At 38.1% G+C, this 18,895-nt stretch overlaps 1 protein-coding gene and 1 pseudogene across 5 annotated transcripts in view; both read right to left on the bottom strand.

The window, feature by feature from the left end:
- NR6A1 (nuclear receptor subfamily 6 group A member 1) overlaps positions 1-18,895 on the bottom strand; it is a 211,928-nt gene that overhangs the window by 176,745 nt on the left and 16,288 nt on the right. For 4 of the 5 annotated variants that reach the window (XR_009051296.1, XM_057721369.1, XM_057721370.1 and 1 more), the window contains exon 2: positions 1,317-1,358. The exons of the other annotated variant lie outside the window; for it this stretch is intronic. Coding sequence is in view for 3 of the 4 variants with exons in the window: in XM_057721369.1 (XP_057577352.1) it covers positions 1,317-1,358 (42 nt within the window). In the remaining variant the exon portion in view is untranslated. The remainder of the gene's footprint in view (positions 1-1,316; positions 1,359-18,895) is intronic. 5 annotated transcript variants of the gene reach the window in all.
- LOC130846579 (60S ribosomal protein L6-like) lies at positions 12,744-13,603 on the bottom strand (annotated as a pseudogene).

Below are 18,895 nucleotides of genomic sequence, written 5' to 3'. Positions count from 1 at the left end.
GCGCCACAACTACTGAGCCTGCACTCTAGAGCCCACAAGCCATAACTATTGAGCCTGCGTGCTACAACTACTGAAACCTGAGTGCCTAGAGCCCGTGCTCTGCAACCAGAGAAGCCATCGCAACGAGAAGCCTGCATACCACTCGCCGCAACTAGAGAAAGCCCATGAGCGGCAACGAAGACCCAACGCAGCCAATAAATAAATAAATAAACAGACCATGACTTAAGAATTTACCTTTTCCTCCTCCTAAATGACAGCTATTCATATGAGAAAAACAAAGTGAAAGCAGTGTGTTCACTCATAGGCACTAGGATGTCAGGTAGAAAGGTGCGGTAAACTGAGCCTATGTTACCCACAAAGTTGATTCTGAACTTTATGACTTCTAGAAAGACAAATCTATTTCCTTGGTGTTTGATAAGCATTATGAGACTTATTTTGTCTTGCAATTAATAAGGATTAGCTGAACGAACATGAATGTTTATACTATTAAGGTGTGTGAGGAAAATATGAGAAGGTCCACAGCTGATATTAGTCAGGATGGTGAGGTGAACTTTATCGCGTACCTCAACAGCAGAATGATGACAAATAACCAGCCCTATGACCCTAATAAGTACAAGAACTAGAAAAAATAACTGTGGATCATCTTACGAGTCTCAACCTAAAGTATCATTCAACCTTTTGGTATTACAGCAAAATATGGTGTGTATACACTGAATACTCCCATGCCCATATCCCAGAATGGTGTCCACCATGATATGTGAGCACTATAAACACAGATGATTATTTATGATCAAGACTTACATAGTCCTGAAAAGCATCATTTCATTAGATGGTCACTTTCATACCTTAAACATAAGAATGTAGATGAAGATGCTTTAGAAATTAAATGGTGGTATGAAGGTTATCAACTATATGTAAACCTTTACCTAATCCTTCTTTGAAAGAAATTATGTCAAAATTAGTCAATACTTTTAAAAAGTGGTTGTGGATATATGGCTGTATGTCAGCATAAATGAAAGTACAATTTTTGTTGGTGGTGGTTTCATGGGATGATGGAGAACAAGGATACTAGTATTAAACAGAAATTTTCAGCAAAGAACTTTCTATTAAATGGCTAGACTCTGGCCACCAAATAACATTAGGAAAAGAAAAAGAAAAGATAACTAGAAAAGAAAGAATGCCCTCCCCATAATCATAAATTAAGTGAAATAAAATCTGCCAATAAGCCTATAAATGACACCTTAAGTTATACATTTAAAAGTGCACACGCATATACTTTTCTTACCCATGAACACTGGGGAACATTCGGAACTTACTAGTGCTTGGGTCAAGCTCTGCCAATTCATCCTGACAAAAACCTAAAGAGAAAACAATAGGGAAAAAAGATTACAACTCATGAATTACTCCAAGGTGCCTCCAAATATGAAAAATCAAGTATCATATAGTGGGAAAAAAAAATCCAGGCTCAGAACTTGAATCTGGATTTGAATCCTACTCTATAACATTTAGCTACTGTACATCCTTCTTTGAGCCTCCATTTTATTATCTTTATATTAAAAAATGGAGATAATAACAGTATTTATCATGGAGTAGTAATGAGGATTAAGTGAGACTAACACAAAATGCTTATTTAGCACAGTCCCTGGCACAGAGGAGCTCAATCAACAGCAGCACAAGTAATTATGAGTAAGCATGCCAAAGTTAGCAGTAATAAAAATTCATAACAAAATTACAATGCATTTAATATTTGTCATGTTCTACTATGTTATCAATTCATTATTTTCCAAAAGAAAGCAAAATACAAAATATGAACTTACAAAATATCAAACAGGGCAAGTTTACTCAAAATTTTCACAGCTGTTGAAGAATTTTATCTATACACACAAGTCGAAGCAATTCTTCCATTAATAAGTATGCTATTCAGGTTGGAATAAACACCTCTCAAAGCACATTTCAGGCCCCCAAAATCTGAGCTATACCTTTTGGATTGGTGTGTAACTATCACATTGAAGAGAAAAATCAAGCACAGTGAGTGGCAAACACACAGCAGGTGTTCTATATACATAGTTGATGAAAGTTCTGTTCTCCTGGAATGACTGCTTACTGTCTCCAGTTTGCTTTCTACTCACCCTCAGTTTAAAAATTTCCTCAGAAAAGCTTTTTCTTGCCTCCATTACCCTTGTCTCATACACAAGGTCAAAGCCCCCTGTCATAATTATCTATAATGCTTTGTTCACTCATCAACAAGGAACTACTTGTTCAATGTCTGATGCCACTATTAGACTGTTCCACTAATAGTGTTCCATCATCCCAGGGGAAGGAACCTGGCCTGTCTTGTTCACAGCTATATCCCCATTATCTCTCACAAGCCTAGTACAAAAGCAGCTGTGCAATAAGTATCAACTGTAGTATCTCAATGGTAAATTCAAAAATAATGCAGCAAACCTAGGACTAGAGGGATACAAGAGCATTTTCTGTCATCACAGCCGGGCAACCAGAAGCCAAAAGAGCAACTGGGAGTCATGTGGAGAAGGAATCAAATAGCAAGTAGACTGTTTAAACACCACTTTTTTTAATAAAAAGTCTATGCAGTCCTGTGCATTCACCAAACAAGCCATTCCTTCCTGCTTTCCTGTGCTTCCTCCTCCTCCACTTAGTAAAGAACTATTCATTATCCTTCAAGATCCAGCTCAACTATGACCACAACTATGAAACAAAGAAAACAGAAGAGGCCTCTCCTGCATTCACAACTTAAATAACTACCTCCTCCGCTAGACAGTGAGCTCTTCAAGGGTAGGGACAGTGCCATATCCATGTGCACAGCTACTTCTGTGCCCAGAGCAGTTGCGGATACATTATGTAAGGTGCTCAAATGCATGATGAACTAAACAGAAAACACAACCCTGCCTCTAGATCACAGTCTAGGGGAAGAAAGTCACAGGATCAGAAAATCTAAGCCTAGCCTGAAAAGTGTGTGGAATGTCTGAATGAGGAAACCTGATCTGGAAAACCAGAGTTTGGAAGCTGCTGAAGTGGCTGAGATGCCCAAAAAGGCTCACCTCAGAGCAACTTTAAACCCACTCTACATAAACACATGAGGATCAGAAAAGCTGTGGTGAGATGTCAGGCAATGAGTAAATCACTCATCATTACACATGGGTCCAATACTGAACATCTTGTCAGAAATGAAACTGAGAATAAGCATTCACTTAACATAAATTGACCCAAAAACAGGACAAAAACATGGGAAGGCAGAATAGTATAAAGAGAAAGTTGTAGTTCAAGCCACTTTTGGTTTAGTCACATGACTTTAGGCAAGTCACTCCCTATTCTGGACATTAAATGAAAGAACTGTACTAGAAGTCTCAAGAAAAGACAAAGCCTAACACATTTTCTAAAAACAAACAACACTCTGAACTCAAAGTAATTAGATCAAACACAAAGAGAGGGTGACTAAAAAGCCAAAGACAATACTAAGAAAAACAGTTAAAGAGGAAATCTATTGCTTTTATCTGCCTAGCAACCACTCCCCCTTCTGCTAATGGCATTCTGATTTTCCTTTGGAGACACCCCTTTTACACTTTCAGTTGATATGACCCAAGTAGGATTGACCCTAACCATGCTATAAATTGGGATTAACCACAGCATTTACCTTATAGGTCTGTTCAAAGGATTAAATGAGAGTGCATGTAAAGACTTTACACAGTACCTGACAAAGTCAAAGCTCAACATATGTGGGTTACTACTAACTAACTAACCCCAGGGGTCTATCCAATCTAGTGCTGTATCTGTAGTACCAAAGAGCAGATTATAGGAGGGTTAACTATTGACTCATTCATGACATCATCCTCAAAGATCTGGATTGGAACCCCCTAACATCACTAATGTAGTTTAGTTACTTGCTGTGATTCTTGAACCTTTTTTGTATTTTGAGCCTGTAAATTGCTTGATACAATAATTCCAAATGTAGTACGCTACCCCCTGAGGAAAGAACTCTTTATTTCTGCCTTAAAACAAATTCCTCCAGTGGTCACAAAGATCCCTGGTTATGGAATTCAGTAACTATGTCTACATTCCCTCCATCCAGCCCTGAGACCACTGGCTAATAATGTTGTCTCTGGCTTTACAGATCATCTGGCTAATGTAGGAAAGCTGAGGAGATATACAGAACAATGTTAATCCTACCTCCTGACAAGTCAATGGAATAGCTATATCTGGCTACCATTCTCAAACAGTCTCACCCAGATTTTCGGCAACCAGATCTAGCTAGCAAAATGATTCCTAGCTAGAAGAATCCAAACCACTGCTAGAAGTAACCCCAAAGTGTGTTCAATTCAACACAAAGGCAAAGGATATCAAAATTGTTCAGCAAAAAGCCGACTCCTAAGCCACATAAATACAAAAATGTAATCCCAAAACTCTCTGCCTCACAGAACACAACACATTAAACAGATTAGGAAATGTTCTGAGAAATCCAGTCTTTGGCTGGTGACTTAAATTGCTTTAAAAAGGGAGAGACAAGAAACACAGATTGGGGACTTCCTAGGTGGTGCAGTGGTTGGGAATCTGCCTGCCAATACAGGGGACACGGGTTCAAGCCCTGGTCCAGGACGATCCCACATGCCACAGAGCAACCAAGTCGGTGCACCACAACTATTGAGCCTGCGCTCTAGAGCCCATGAGCCACAACTATTGAGCCCATGTGCCGCAACTACTGAAGCCCACGAGCCTAGAGCCCACGCTCCACAACAAGAGAAGCCACCACAATGAGGAGCCCAAGCACCACAATGAAGAGTGGTCCCCACTCACCGCAACTAGAGGAAGCCCACGTGCAGCAACAAAGAAAGCCCCAATGCAGCCAATTAATTAGTTTAAAAAATGTGACGACTAGGGAAATAAAGAAACAGAAAGAAATACAGATGGGTTCCTAAAATGATATACCACTAAATCAATGTGCTCATAAGCAATCTGAAATTTAATGTAAAGCTTATATATATGTTCAGTTACCATGGCTTAACTTAGAAGACAGATGCATAGTGAAAAGGGCAAGGGTCCGAGTTAGAGGTGGATTCAAATCCCAGATCTGCCACTATTTTTGTTTAATTAACTACTCGATAGCTACTTCCTGAAATGGCGATAAAAATAACCATCTTGTTCAACTGTTGTGAGATTTGGTGAAGATACATAAACAATCTACTTTATGGCAAGAGATCAATAAATGGCTCCAAGCCTAGGAATTTTCTTTAATACAAAGGAAGATCCAGTTGACAAGCCTTTCTCCAATAGGAGAGAATCTGGCAAAAAGAAAAAGATCAGGGCTTCCTAGGTGGCGCAGTGGTTAAGAATCCGCCTGCCAATGCAGGGGACACGGGTTCGAGCCCTGCTCCAGGAAGATCCCACATGCCGCGGAGCAACTAAGCCCATGCACCACAACTATCAAGCCTGTGCTTTAGAGCTCGTGAGCCACAACTATTGAGCCCATGTGCTGCAACTACTGAAGCCCACGCACCTAGAGCCCGTGTTCCACAACAAGAGAAGCCACGGCAATGAGCAGCCCATGCACCACAACGAAGAGCAGCCCCCACTCACCGCAACTAAAAGAAAGCCTGCGCACAGCAAAAAAGACCCAACACAGCCAATAAAATAAATAAATTAAATAAAACAAAAAATAATAAATAAAAGAAAAAGATCAGTGACTCCTCAATCTGTGATTGGCTACAGTAATAGATTTTTTAAATATTGATTTTTTTCTTTATTTACTATTTTTGGCTATAAAGTTATGCATTTACCACAAGAGGATCTTAAATAAACTTTGAGTATCCAATTTTTCTCCATATATGAACAAATAAATGCTTATGGGTAATGCCAGTTAACAAATTCAAGCCCAAAACACTAGCTAATTGTAACCTACCTTTTACAAAAGCAAATTAAATATTACTCTAGGAATGTTTTCATTTAATTTAATTTGACTGTAGGAAGGCAGCCAGTCTACTTTGAAGCCCACAGGCAAAATTAAGGTGAGCCCCTTAAAAGGCAAAATTCTATAATTTTAATCAAACATCTCATCTTTCCCCCAAACAGAAATCACATATTAACATCAGTTTAAATGTTTTAATTAAATATGAGATATAATATTATTTCACCTAGTCAACTACAATTCAAGTTTCATATACTTTAAAATGTGAGATACAAAGTAAGGCAGGGCTTCCAGAAGGAAGTCAGGGATCTAAAAGGATTTTGAAAGTGCTCTGCTTAATTAGGTTCCCTACTCTGTGATCTCAATTCCCTCTGCTTCCCACACCAAGTCACCATCAGGGCTACTGACTGTGAATTCAGGTTTTAGAGAATTTTGCTTTCCATACTCCCCAAGAAAAAAGCTAAAAATCTTTACCCAGCATTTGCACTGATACACATGAGTCATTCATTGGTCTTTTCTGGACCAACAGCTCTGGTTATCTGAATCAGTTTCCCATCTTCTTTGTGCCCCCTGATCATGACTGGGTTCCCAATGAAACTCTGTGTCCTTTCAGTCAGATCTGGTCTCAGCCCTAACTATCCCAAGCCCCAAGGCTGAGGCAATCCCAGAATCCCAGGAAAGGTTGCTCAGCAAATGTTTAAGAACAACTCCTTTCTCCAAAAAGCAATGGTACTAACCACATGCCACTACAATGAAGTTCTTGCCAAAATATCAAGTTCTAAGAGAAAATTTAACAGTTTCACCATTCTCTGCCTTTAAAGTCTAGATCAACAATGTCCAACTGAAATTTCTACAATGATGGAAATGTTCTCTATCTTCATTGTCCAAAATGATAGCCACTAGCCACATGTGGCTATTAAGCACCTGGAATGTGACTAGTGTGACTGAGCAACTCAATTTTTTAACTTAATTTAATTTTAATTAATTAAAGTACCCACATAAGACCAGTGGCTATTATAATGGAAAACATAAGACTAGAAAAAAGTCTCTCTCTTCTAAATCTATTATGCCACCTTTTGGATTCTATTGCACCTTTAAAGTTAAGGAAATATAGAAATGCTTATGCTAGTGTTATTTACTAACCAATTCGTAAGTTTATCAGTTGTTATCAAAAAGTAATTCCATCAGCCTAGCAAATATAGTCACTTATTCCTTCAAATGCTATTAAGTATCTGCCCACACTGTAGCAGGTCCCAGGCCTGGAAGATACAGATATCAGTAAGACTGTCCCTACCGTCGGCGAATGAATAGTCCAAAGGGTTCCAGAATAAAAGTTAAATATAGAGCACAATAATGTGAATGTACTTAATGCCACTGAACTGCATAGTTAAAAGGCTTAAAATGGTAAATTTTGTTATATACGTGTGTGTGTGTATATATATATTTTACTACAGTAAGAAAAGATTAAAGCCAAATGAAATATAGTGAAGGAACTTCCCTGGTGGTCCAGTGGTAGGACTCCACACTTCCACTGCAGGGGGGCACGGGTTCAATCTCTGGTTGGGGAACTAAGATCCCGCATGTCGCGTGGTGTGGCCAAAAAAAAAAAAAAAGATAGTGAAATAAATAATAACATTTAAAAAATTAACGGTAGGGAGTGAATGATGGACAGATTGAGACAAGATGAAACTGGGAAGCAGTGCAAAGTAGTAAGAGTATATATTTTGATATCACGATAGATTTGAGTTCTGGCACCATCACTTACTACTGTGTTAACTTAGGAAGTGACTTCACCTCTCTGAGCCAATTTCCTCATCTGTAGAGTGTTGTGAGGATTCAATGAAATGATACACTTAGGTCAGTGGAAAGTCCTTAGTAGCTGTGATCAATATTAGTGAGAACAGAGCAGCAACCATGGGATCATGAGCATGTGGGATAACCATTCACCAGACAAACAGGGCTATTTGAGAAACATGCAAAGGAAACCACATGTAAAAGGCATGAACAGAGAAAAGGAACAATGTCACCTGGTAATGTAATTTCACTGGAGCCCCAGCCAGGGCCATATCATAAAGGGTTTTAACTGCCACACATGGGGAGGTTTTGGCTTTTATTCTATAGGCAATAGAGTCAACTGAGAAAAGGAAATACATGGACACACCCAGGAAGTTTGTCAATACCAGCCCAGCTCTCACTAACTTCAATATAGTGGTTCTAAAATTTCAACCAGGTAACTAAAAGCATAAGGGTTAAAAGAAGGAGAGGGGGCACTTCCCTGGTGGTCCAGTCATTAAGAATCCATCTTGTAATGCAGGGGATGCCGGGTTGATCCCTGGTCTGGGAATTAAGATCCCACATGCCTTGGGGCAACCAAGCCCACACCCACGCACCGCAGCCTGCCTGCAGGCCACAAGGAAGAAAAATACCAAAAATCCTGAGTGCTGTATATAAGATCTGTTGCAGCAAAAAATACATAAATAAATATTAAAAAAAAAAAGAGGGAAGGAAAGTGTTCTGAGGGGGTAGCCAAGATACACATGGCAAACCACCCACAGGTCCTGAAATTGAATTAACTTCCCATTTTTCAGGGACCCTCCCAACTCCATCTCCTAGGCTCCTTTTGGTACAAAGAATGGCTTGGGTAGGGGCTGAAAAGGAATGCAGGTTTTTTTTTAGTAACAAACATTAGCCAGACCATGGCCTGCCTTACAGCCGGGTTTGCAGCCTGTAATTTAGCCCCAGACCCAAGCAAATACAGAAACACTTTTCTTGTATTGGTTAAGCATTACATTCACATCTGCCTCTTTCCTTTCTATCCAGTAAGTGGGATGCCATTTGGGCCATTAGCTTTTGTTTCTCACAGGCAACCTGATAAACTATACTTCAGGAATAACAGAAAATGCTTTTGAATACAGAGACTTAGAACCACAAGCCTGCACAGCAAAAGCTGGCTGGCAAGAGCTTCAAGTCATATTTCCCTTTCTCCACCTACAAATGTCAAGGTCATGTTTTAAAAACTGCAACAAAAACAAAGCCCTTTCCCTAATGTCATTTTTTTTAACATGAAATCTTAGGGGCAGAAAAAAAGAGTTGGGGGAGAAGCAGCCAAGGATTCTAAATTATACAACCTATTGTGCCCACATATTTGCTCAGCTTAAATGCTGCTTACAAGAAGTATCTACTACATTTCTATGGAAACATTAATAAGTTCCATCTGATCAACCTACATCACCATTCATACAGTTTTTCAAGCTTCTAGCTTTATAACTGCAGCCTTGAAACCACACAGAAAAGCCAGCCCAAGATTATGACATTTCACTTTTAAGATATTTTTAAAAAATAAAAGCAGTACAGAGCTTCAAGGCTGTGACTAGAGAATCAGAAGGTGAAAACAGTTTAGGAAGGCAATTCGGTATGAGTCAAAGGTCATTAGTGTTTCTATGGAAATACAGTACAGGCATTTCTCAGAAAACTGTGTGTACCGATGAGCCTCTGACATTTTTCATTTACAACTTCTGGATCTCTGGAGTAATAAAAGATTGTTGATAATTCTTCATTTAGCTTGGAGGTTAAAGAAATTTCAAAATGCACACATACAATAAAATGTATAAAATAATCTGTCAGCTGCCATTTATTGAATCTTTACTATATGTCTGGCATTGGCTTGATGCTTTACACAAATTCTTCCTGAAAGGAGCTACTATTATCTCCTCTCCCCATCTTATAGGTTTAAAGAGATTATTGTACCCTGTTATATGGAAGGAGCCACAAAAATCAAAACAAGAGAACTCCTACTCAGAGCAGTTTGGCTAATAAAATCCCACCTTTGCGAGGTACACGCTTTGCAACAGCCAGATAGATGGGAATTTGACGTTATTTCAAAAAACAAACCCTTACATTCCCATAAAGAGTCCAAGAAAAAAATACCACACCTTAGATGAGTCCATTATAAACCACCTCTTGAATAATCCAAGATGTCCATGTCAGAAGCAGCTAGAGGGACTTCCCTGGAGGTCCAGTGGCTAAGACTCTGAGCTCCCAACGCAGGGGGCCCAGGTTCCATCCTTGGTCAGGGAACTAGATCCCACATGCCACAACTAAGAGTTCGCATGTCACAACTAAAGATCCTGCATGCCACAACTAAAGATCCAGCGCAGCCAAATAAATACATATTAAAAAAAAAAAGCAGCAGCAGCTAGGATAACTTCACTAACCCGATCAAACCAAAGTATAAATGAATAAATTAAATAATTAGACAAGAACTAGCTTCTTTTGAAAAAATATGTGTTACTCCCAGCAGGAGTAGGGAAAGTAAGATTTTTTTTTGCTGCTCATTGCCATTTCAAAGACTAACAAAAGAAGAATCTTATACACCAAAGAGTTTGATCATGGTCACAGAGCTTTCAAGGTCACTTCAGAACCATCTGTTGAGGAGATTTTTTTTCCTCCATTCTACTTTTCTGATTGAAAATATATTGTTTTTATAAACAGAAACATTTTAAAAATCCTAACAATGGAAAATGTTAAAACAAAAAGAATATATATATATGTATAACGGAATCACTTTGCTGTACAACAGTAATTAACACAACCTTGTAAATCAACTATACTTCAATTAAAAAAAAAAATCCTAAGAACACGATGATTTGCCTTAGCTCTCTAAAACTGACCAGTTCAACTGAAAGAAAAAAAAAAAAAAAAAAAACCTCTAAGACATTCTCTAAATGACTTTTAAATTACTTCTTATTAGAAACATAATTCCGGGCACTATTCTTCCTGACATACTAGTTAATCATTAATACTAAAGCCCAATACCATCTCTCATGTCTCAGCTTCAGAAATCCATTGTGGCAACAAAGAGATACAACATCTTTAACCTTTCACCCCAGAATCTTTCAAATCTGAAGGAAAGGTAGTTGCTAGTTAATCACATCTATGAAATAACCCCAAAAGAAATTTTTTTAAACTATTCGAACTGGAGTCAAGATAGAAGAGCAACAATCAACATATGTTTATAGCACCACCTAAATGCAAAAGACACTCCACAAACAGGATTAAGGGTGAAAAACTCCTGCTGCTTCTCAGACTCTAAAGTTTCCTACGTCCTAAAATTAAGTTCAATATTTACCTAGCGTTTTCAATATAGGGCACTATGCTAGGTTAATAAGGGATACAAAGATGAATAAAGCTCGCTACCCCTAGATTCTTACAACCCCTCTCCCCACTGGTAACCACCAGTTTGTTCTCTATATCTGTGAGCCTGCTTTTTATTATATTCACTGGTTTGTTCTATTTTTTAGATTCCACACATAAGTGATATCATACAACACTCTGTATTTGTCTTTCTCTGTCTGACTTATTTCAATTAGCATAATATCCTCCAAGTCCATCCATGTTGCTGCGAACGGCAAAATTTCATTCTTTCTTACATCTGAGTAGCATTCCACTGTATGTATATACCACATCTTCTTTATCCATTCATCTGTTGACAGACAATTAGGGCACTTCCACATCTTGGCAACTGTAAATAATGCTGCTGTGAACACTGGGGTGCATGTATCTTTTCGAATTAGTGTTTTTGGTTTTTTTGGATACTAACCCAGGAGTAGAACTGCTGGATCCATAAGGTAGTTCTATTTTCAGTTTTTTGAGAAACCTCCATACTGTTTTCCAGTGGCTACACCAGTTTACATTCCCACCAAGAACATACAAGGGTTCCCTTTTCTCCACATCCTCATCGACATTTGTTATTTGTGTTCTTTTTGACAACAGCCATCCTGACAGGTGTGAGATGATACCTCATTGTGGTTCTGATTTGCATTTCCCTCATGATTAGCGATGTTGAGCATCTTCTCAAGTGCCTGTTGGCTGGCTTCCCATTTTCAACATGTTTAGCATAGCATGTAAGGCCTTAAATCATAGAAATAGGGAATTTCCTGGCCCTCCAGTGGTTTACGACTCTGAACTTTCACTGCCGACGGCCCAGGCTCAATTCCTGGTCAGGGAACCGAGATCTCACAGGCCTCGAGGCACAGCCAAAAAAAAAAAAAGATAGAAATAATCAAGTCCAACATTTGAAAAGCTACATTTTGGAAGCTTCATTTCCCTGACTCATGGTGAAGTGTGAAAAGGATAATACATAAATTCCCATTTCCAGACTCAACTCTTCACACAGAGATAAAACTGTCTATATTAGCTCTGATGTTACAGCAATCTCCTCATGTTGAGACATCAACAAAGTGATACACTAGGGAGGCAAGACACCTGAACACTAGCCTTACTTTGGCACTAACAAGCCATCTGTGTAATGCTGAGTGATCTATACTCCCTCTGTTCTTCATTTTCTCTTCAGTAAAAGGAGAAAGTCTGGCCAATTTTCTTAGTATTTTTTTCAGCTCTAAAGTGTGAATTTATCAAAAGTTGGCAGTTGTGTGTACTAGGGGATACAGAAGATATAATGTTAATGCTTGAGGAACCCTTAACAGGTTGCCAAGATTCTTAGATTTTTTTTTTTAACTAGAAGAAACCTTATAAATCACCCCTAATCTCTTCCATTCCATTGTAGCCCCCATTTTACGGAAGGGAGAAATTGTGTAAAGGGAGTAACATCTGTAGTATCTCTCTGCAATTTAAACAATAACCTAAAGGCTTTGGCATTTTCCTAATCTAAAAATGGCAACAATAATAGTATGTACATGTCACAGGGCTGCTGAGAGGATTAAATGAAATAAAAATTTAAAGCACTCAAGAGAGTACCTGGTGCACAGTACTTGTTTGGTAAAGGTTAGCCTTTTTTTTTTCCTTTGGAAATGGACCAGTTATTTAATTAGGTTCCTTGCAAGAAGTTTAGAACACTATTTTGTGCTCTAAGCTTACAAATTCCATTTGTAAGAGCAAACACAGGGCAGAGGTAGCCCTGGAGCTGAGGAACAGCTATGATTCTTTGCAGAATTTGTGAGTCCACAGCTTTCTGATCAACCTTGCGCTGTTCTGTAATCCCATATTTCCCTCTGTGTGTGTCAAAGATCTTACCTAACTGGTGCCTGGGCTTACACAGCTGCTTCTTCTTAAAGTAAGCACCAGTGAGATGTTCTGGGGTTTTTCACACCACTGGTGGAGGTGGCAATGACAATTTTCTGGTGTGTTCTATGGAGAGGAACTCAACTGAGGGACACAGGCTCAGTCACAAGTAGCAAGCCACTGCTCAGCTGCGTTAGGAAAATGACACTCTTGCCTCTGTGGCACCCAGTGAGGAAGATCAGAATGGTCCCAGGAGTGAAGCCAGCACAGTTTTCTCACATGCTTGCTGAAGGTTTCATTGCCCTGACTCAACAGCTTTCCAGGCACATCTTCAGTAGGATGATACCTAGGCATTTAGTGAAGTTTAACCACCTGGGTACCACCACTCTTGTCACCACCAACTGGTTGTGTGACAGTAGCAAGAACCATCACGTTCTTTTTCCTTTCACCCTTGGATTTAGCTACAGAATATTTCATCTTGTACAAGGCCTTTCCGGAATACACAGCCGATCAGGAATATCTGCCAATTCCTCAGACCAAGACAGGGTTTCGGCTGCAGTGGGGCTTCCCCTTCTTAACCTTTTTAACCTTGCCACCAGCATCAGCCTTCTTGGCTTCAGGTTTTTTCTCCTTAGTATTTGGCTTCTCAGCTTTTTCACCTGCCATCTTGTAAGATGGGAAAACGGAGCTAGCCATTATTATCACAGTAAAGTCATTCTGATCTTCACCCTCCAAGCCACAAATATAAATATACTTGTGGAACAGACATCTTGATTAAAAAATATAAACCACTTTGCAGCAGCTCTAGGGAAACTGTTCCACTCTGTGCACACACAGAGAATAGGACCTTTTATTAAGTCATCACTCAGTGCTATTATTGAGATGTTGGCTTCTTGATGAAGCTACAGCATTCATGTGAAAACTGACCTCTGGGTCAACCATTCAGATCTCGGATCACCAGACCCATGAAATAAATGACTGGAGCATGTTTAAGAGCTACAGACACTAGTCTACCCTGCTCCACTAAAATCATACTCTACTTGTATAATATATGCTTCCTTTTAATTTTTGATACCTGTTAAAAGGTCTGTCAGCTTAAAGCTCCTCTTCTACCATTATCATGTATTAGCATTAGCACAAACATAATGTAGCATTCTTACTTCCCAATATGTATCTCAAAGCTAAGTGAAATACCAAAAATGTGAGGCTTTCAGAGTGGGAAACCATTACTTGGTATACAGCACTTCTGATCTGACTGTAGCAATCCTGCTTCTGGATATGCTTCACATAAGTCAAAGTAACCGTAATTTTTAGAATATTAGCTAATGATGTCAAGATGAGAAGAGTGTACTCATAAGGTCAACAAGGCAGACTGAAAAACAAGCTGACCTGGAAAAATGAAGTCGTGTTGACACTGGTTGCTTACAGTCACCACTTCATGTTTTCAGTTCATGTTATTTATTTGTTATCTTGTTCCACATAGTATTAAGTAGCCTAACGCTATTTTGCTTTATTTCCTAAAAGGCATTAAGTATTAAAATTCCCTCCCAATCCACACAGAGATCTACTTCTGTGTCACATGCCCAGGGTGAGCATTGCCTCCCTGTTTGCAAGGACATGTCCTAAACCCCACAAGAGCATCATTCTCCAACATCACTAATTGGTTTTGGACTTTGTTCTTTTCCTTGGAAACACAAAAAGGTATCTTAAAAAAAAGAAAAAGAAAAAAAAAAGGCCTGTTAAGAAAAAAAAAAGTTAAGAATTTAAACAAGCAACTTTCAAAGGGCAAACCTATTCCCATGCCTAAAAATGGAGGCAGCATTAACTGTGAAGTTTGATTTTAATTTTTGCATCTGCCAGTAAAGCAATGTCTTCTAAATACTAGGCTCAAAATAAATAAATAAATAAATAAAATAAAAATAAAAATAAATAAATACTAGGCTCTTTAAGGTACAAATGGCCTTTAGGATCCTCCTCTACTAGAATCTGGTGCTGAGATTCCAAGAGTGTGCTGCCTCACATCAAATAGCCTATATTTGAATCCCATCTCTCCCATTTACTGGGCCAAGTCACATAATTGCTCTCAGTTTTCTCATCTGCAAAATGACAGTAATAATGTAACTCTCCTTATAAGATTTCTACACATAGCACATAGTAAGCACATAAAAAAATTTCAATTTAAGAAAAAAAGAAACTTCACGATTTTCAGAGAAAGACAACGGTCACAAACCAAGTATTAATTAGACTAATTTTGCACATGAATAGAGTTGCTAAATTATAATTCAGCTAAGAAATCAGTTTGAGACAAAAACTTTTCCTTTTAACAGGAGGAACACATAGTTCATGCTCTAAACAAGAGAGAAATTAAGTTTTTGTTTGTGATTTAGAATTTAAAGTGGTAAAATTCTAGATAGAGCATATGAACTAGATAATAAAATTTCAAACTCTTGTTCTGAAGTCTCCTTTACTTCATACCAGGGCATGCTGACAAATTTCACCCTGGGATAAGCTCTGGGTTGAAATCCAGGGTTCAGGGTGTCAGAGAGCAGTATTAGAAAAATTTTATTAGCTTATGCCAAGTATTAGAAAAATCTTATTAAAATATCAATTATACCAAGTTTGGCCTGCCATACACTATACCAGTATGGCCTCTGGGATTAGAAACCTGTTAGGAATAGGTTTCACAAGATGATTTATCAAGCATCCACAGTAAATGTTCAAAGATATACCTAGCACAAAGTACAACAGGCAGGAAAATCAATTCACAAACCATTCTCCTTGAATGAACTCTTCTATCTTTAGATCTGCATATTATCATAACTCTAATTTCTAAAAAAATTCCTCATAATTTCTTCCCAAGTACAAAATGTTTCTATCCAGAACTATAAAGATGATATTTAAGGGCTTCCCTAGTGGTGCAGTGGTTAAGAATCTGCCTGCCAATGCAGGGGACACGGGTTCAATCCCTGGTTCGGGAAGATCTCACATGCCGTGGAGCAACTAAGCCCATGTGCCACAACTACTGAAGCCCACGTGCCTAGAGCTTGTGCTCCACGAGAGAAGCCACTGCAAGCAGGCAACAAAGACCCAATGCAGCCAATAAATAAAGAAATAAATTTTTTTAAAAAAGATGCTATTTAAAATAGTTCAGAACTATTTTTTTCTTATACAGTAACTAGTGGAACAAACTTTTTAAAGAACACAATTATAGAACTCCTCTTTTTATATTTTAATAAGTAATACAGAATTAAATTTTAAAAATTACAGTAGAAAATCTTTTTCTTATTCAGAAAATTTTAAAGATAAATATAAGTCAAATTCAGACATAAACAATCTTTAAAATAATGAAATTTTAAAAATTCAAACTATAATCTACACTCCAGTTATGACAGAATCCAGATTATACTTTCCTACTGTCTCCATTGGAACATAATGCAGTAAAATGTTAATTAAATTTATAATTGTTATAAATGTAAATTACAAAACTACAAAAAAAATAAAATCAAAGAAAGTGTCTTTTATTGTACTTGAGATGACATCTGTTTCGAAAACTGCTGGCAGAGTGAAGTGAGTCAGGAAGAGAAAAACAAATAACATAGAAAAATGGTACAAATCAACCGGTTTGCAAGGCAGAAATAGAGACACAGATGCAGAGAACACACATATGGACACCAAGTGGGGAACGGGGGGCTGGGATGAATTGGGAGATTGGGACTGCCATATATACATTACTAACAAGAAAAAAAATATCAAATGTACACTTTAAATATATGCAGTTTATTGTATGTCAACTGTATCTCAATAAACATTCTTTAAAAAAATTAAAAAATAAACGTTATGCCCACACACACACACACAAACTGCTGGCAGTATCTTTTTTCAAACTTACTTTTCCAACAGTATCTAATTAGGAGTCAAAGGAAGGTTTGTGATGTCATTAGTTATTTCAGTAAAAACTTTATGTAAGGGTACAAATACCTACACAATTACTGAATATTTTACACCTCCTAGAATTCAGTAAGAACCAAGAAATGCAATGTTTGGAGAAAGACCTGAGTTCCATAAGATGAAATCCTATCCCACAGCAGTTAAACAAAAAAGCCATCAGAAATACACATCTAAGAATCTCCTTCTCTGCACTACCTTGGAGTCAGCTGAATTCTCCTAGAGGGTGGGAAAGAAAAGAGGAAAGGTGGGGAGAGAAGGAAGCAAGATGAAGAATGAGAAGGGAGGAATGAGAAAAGGAAAATCGAGGAGGAGAAGCAGGGTGCTTGGACACTAAGGTCTGTGGGACCAATGGTTCAACTTTGAATAGATTTTCTCCCCTCAGTTTATTCATGTGGAAAATGAGCACACCATCACCTATGTCAGTGTTTCCCAAAATGGCGGAGACCACTGGAAGATTTTAAGTGATACCAAGAGAAAGTACTTTAAAACATTCCAAAGTTGTTACCTTTTCAATTCTCTTTCAATCCTTCTAATTACATCAGAAGAGAAATCTCAGTTTGGTGCTACTTTCTCTATTACCTCTCTAATGCTTGCTAATCTCCCTTTGTAACAAGACCTGATCATATAGACTGAGCAGGCAACATCTTAGCTAGAATTCAACACAATATTTTTTCATTAAATTTATTTTTACTGTTACCTTCTCTTTATGGCATATAATTTTTCACTTAGGATAACAGAATTTCCTTTTAAAAATAAATTTTGGATTGCAAAGTATTAACTATTCAATATTTAAAATATTAAATATATAATATATCAGGAAATGACAAAAAATCATGGTAGTGATACAGGAAAAACTAAAGTTTGGAAGATACTGATTTAGTGGAAAAGTGGTATAAGCAGTGGTTAAGTTATTTTCAACTCCAAGCCTCAGTTAACTCATCTGTAATATGGCAACATCATCACCTATCAAAGAAAAGTTGTGGAAAAGATTAGTTTAGCAAGTGCCTGGCACACACTGAGCATTCAACAACCATTTGTTTCCCTCTCTTTTTAAAGATTTTACCAGAAAGCCCTTTTAGAGGCCTCCAGAGAGGCTTTGGGTGGGGGTTGGGGAAGCCAGGCTTCCTGTGTATTACAGACAGGAGCATTTGCTCTGGTTGTGATACTTCCCACCAAGAACCTCCAGGGACCTGGCCTTGCTTTTTACCCTAATAAAGCTGCAGTTTACTCTCCTAAGGCTCATAATTCTAGTTACAAGTGTCTGGGAATAAGTGCTTCAGAAAAGTGGTACATATCTAAATTCACTGAGAGGTCAGACCCCAAAGGGTACCAAGCAAGGCAGGACCATTTTGTAACAGTTGTCCAAGCTGAAAAAAAGTATTTCATTTAGGCAAATTTAACAATGCAGTAATGAGAGGGGAAGTCACTAGGTGGTCCATAAACCAGTCTTGATCACTTCATCATTTGCTATTGTCCAACTAGATCCCACAGGTGAGAAAATCCTTGAGTGGGAGTCAGGTGAGATGGTTCCCAGTTTCCTGAGTAAAAGCACTTCCAGAAAAAGAACAGCAACTGAGTACTGACTACAGTAAACAACTGTGTGGTAACAGGCACTTTATTTTACATAATATTGCCTAATTTCTCCAAACATACCTGTGAGGGGGGTAGTTTCAAGTCAATTCACCAAATGGCCAAATCTCCAAATAGCCAATTCCCTAAATTTACCAAAAATTTATTTTAACTATGTAGACAGTTTATAAAAATACATATTGATGGGACAGTTTAATTAGCTTTTAAAGATTTCTGCCAAATTAAGATCGACGGTTAGGATAGCAGCATTTTCTTTCTTTTTTTTTTTCCTTTAAGAATTTTTACTGAGATACAACTGACATACAATAAACTGCATATATTTAAAGTGTACAATTTGATTTTTTTTTCTTATTAGTAATGTATATATGGCAATCCCAATCTCCTAATTCATCCCACCCCCATCTCCCCACCCACGTCCCC

The sequence above is a fragment of the Hippopotamus amphibius genome, chromosome 2 (genome assembly GCF_030028045.1).
Source record: "Hippopotamus amphibius kiboko isolate mHipAmp2 chromosome 2, mHipAmp2.hap2, whole genome shotgun sequence".
Taxonomy (NCBI): domain Eukaryota; kingdom Metazoa; phylum Chordata; class Mammalia; order Artiodactyla; family Hippopotamidae; genus Hippopotamus; species Hippopotamus amphibius.
The sequence above is the reverse complement of the archived record's forward strand: the minus strand, read 5'-3'. Positions and strand labels throughout refer to the sequence as shown.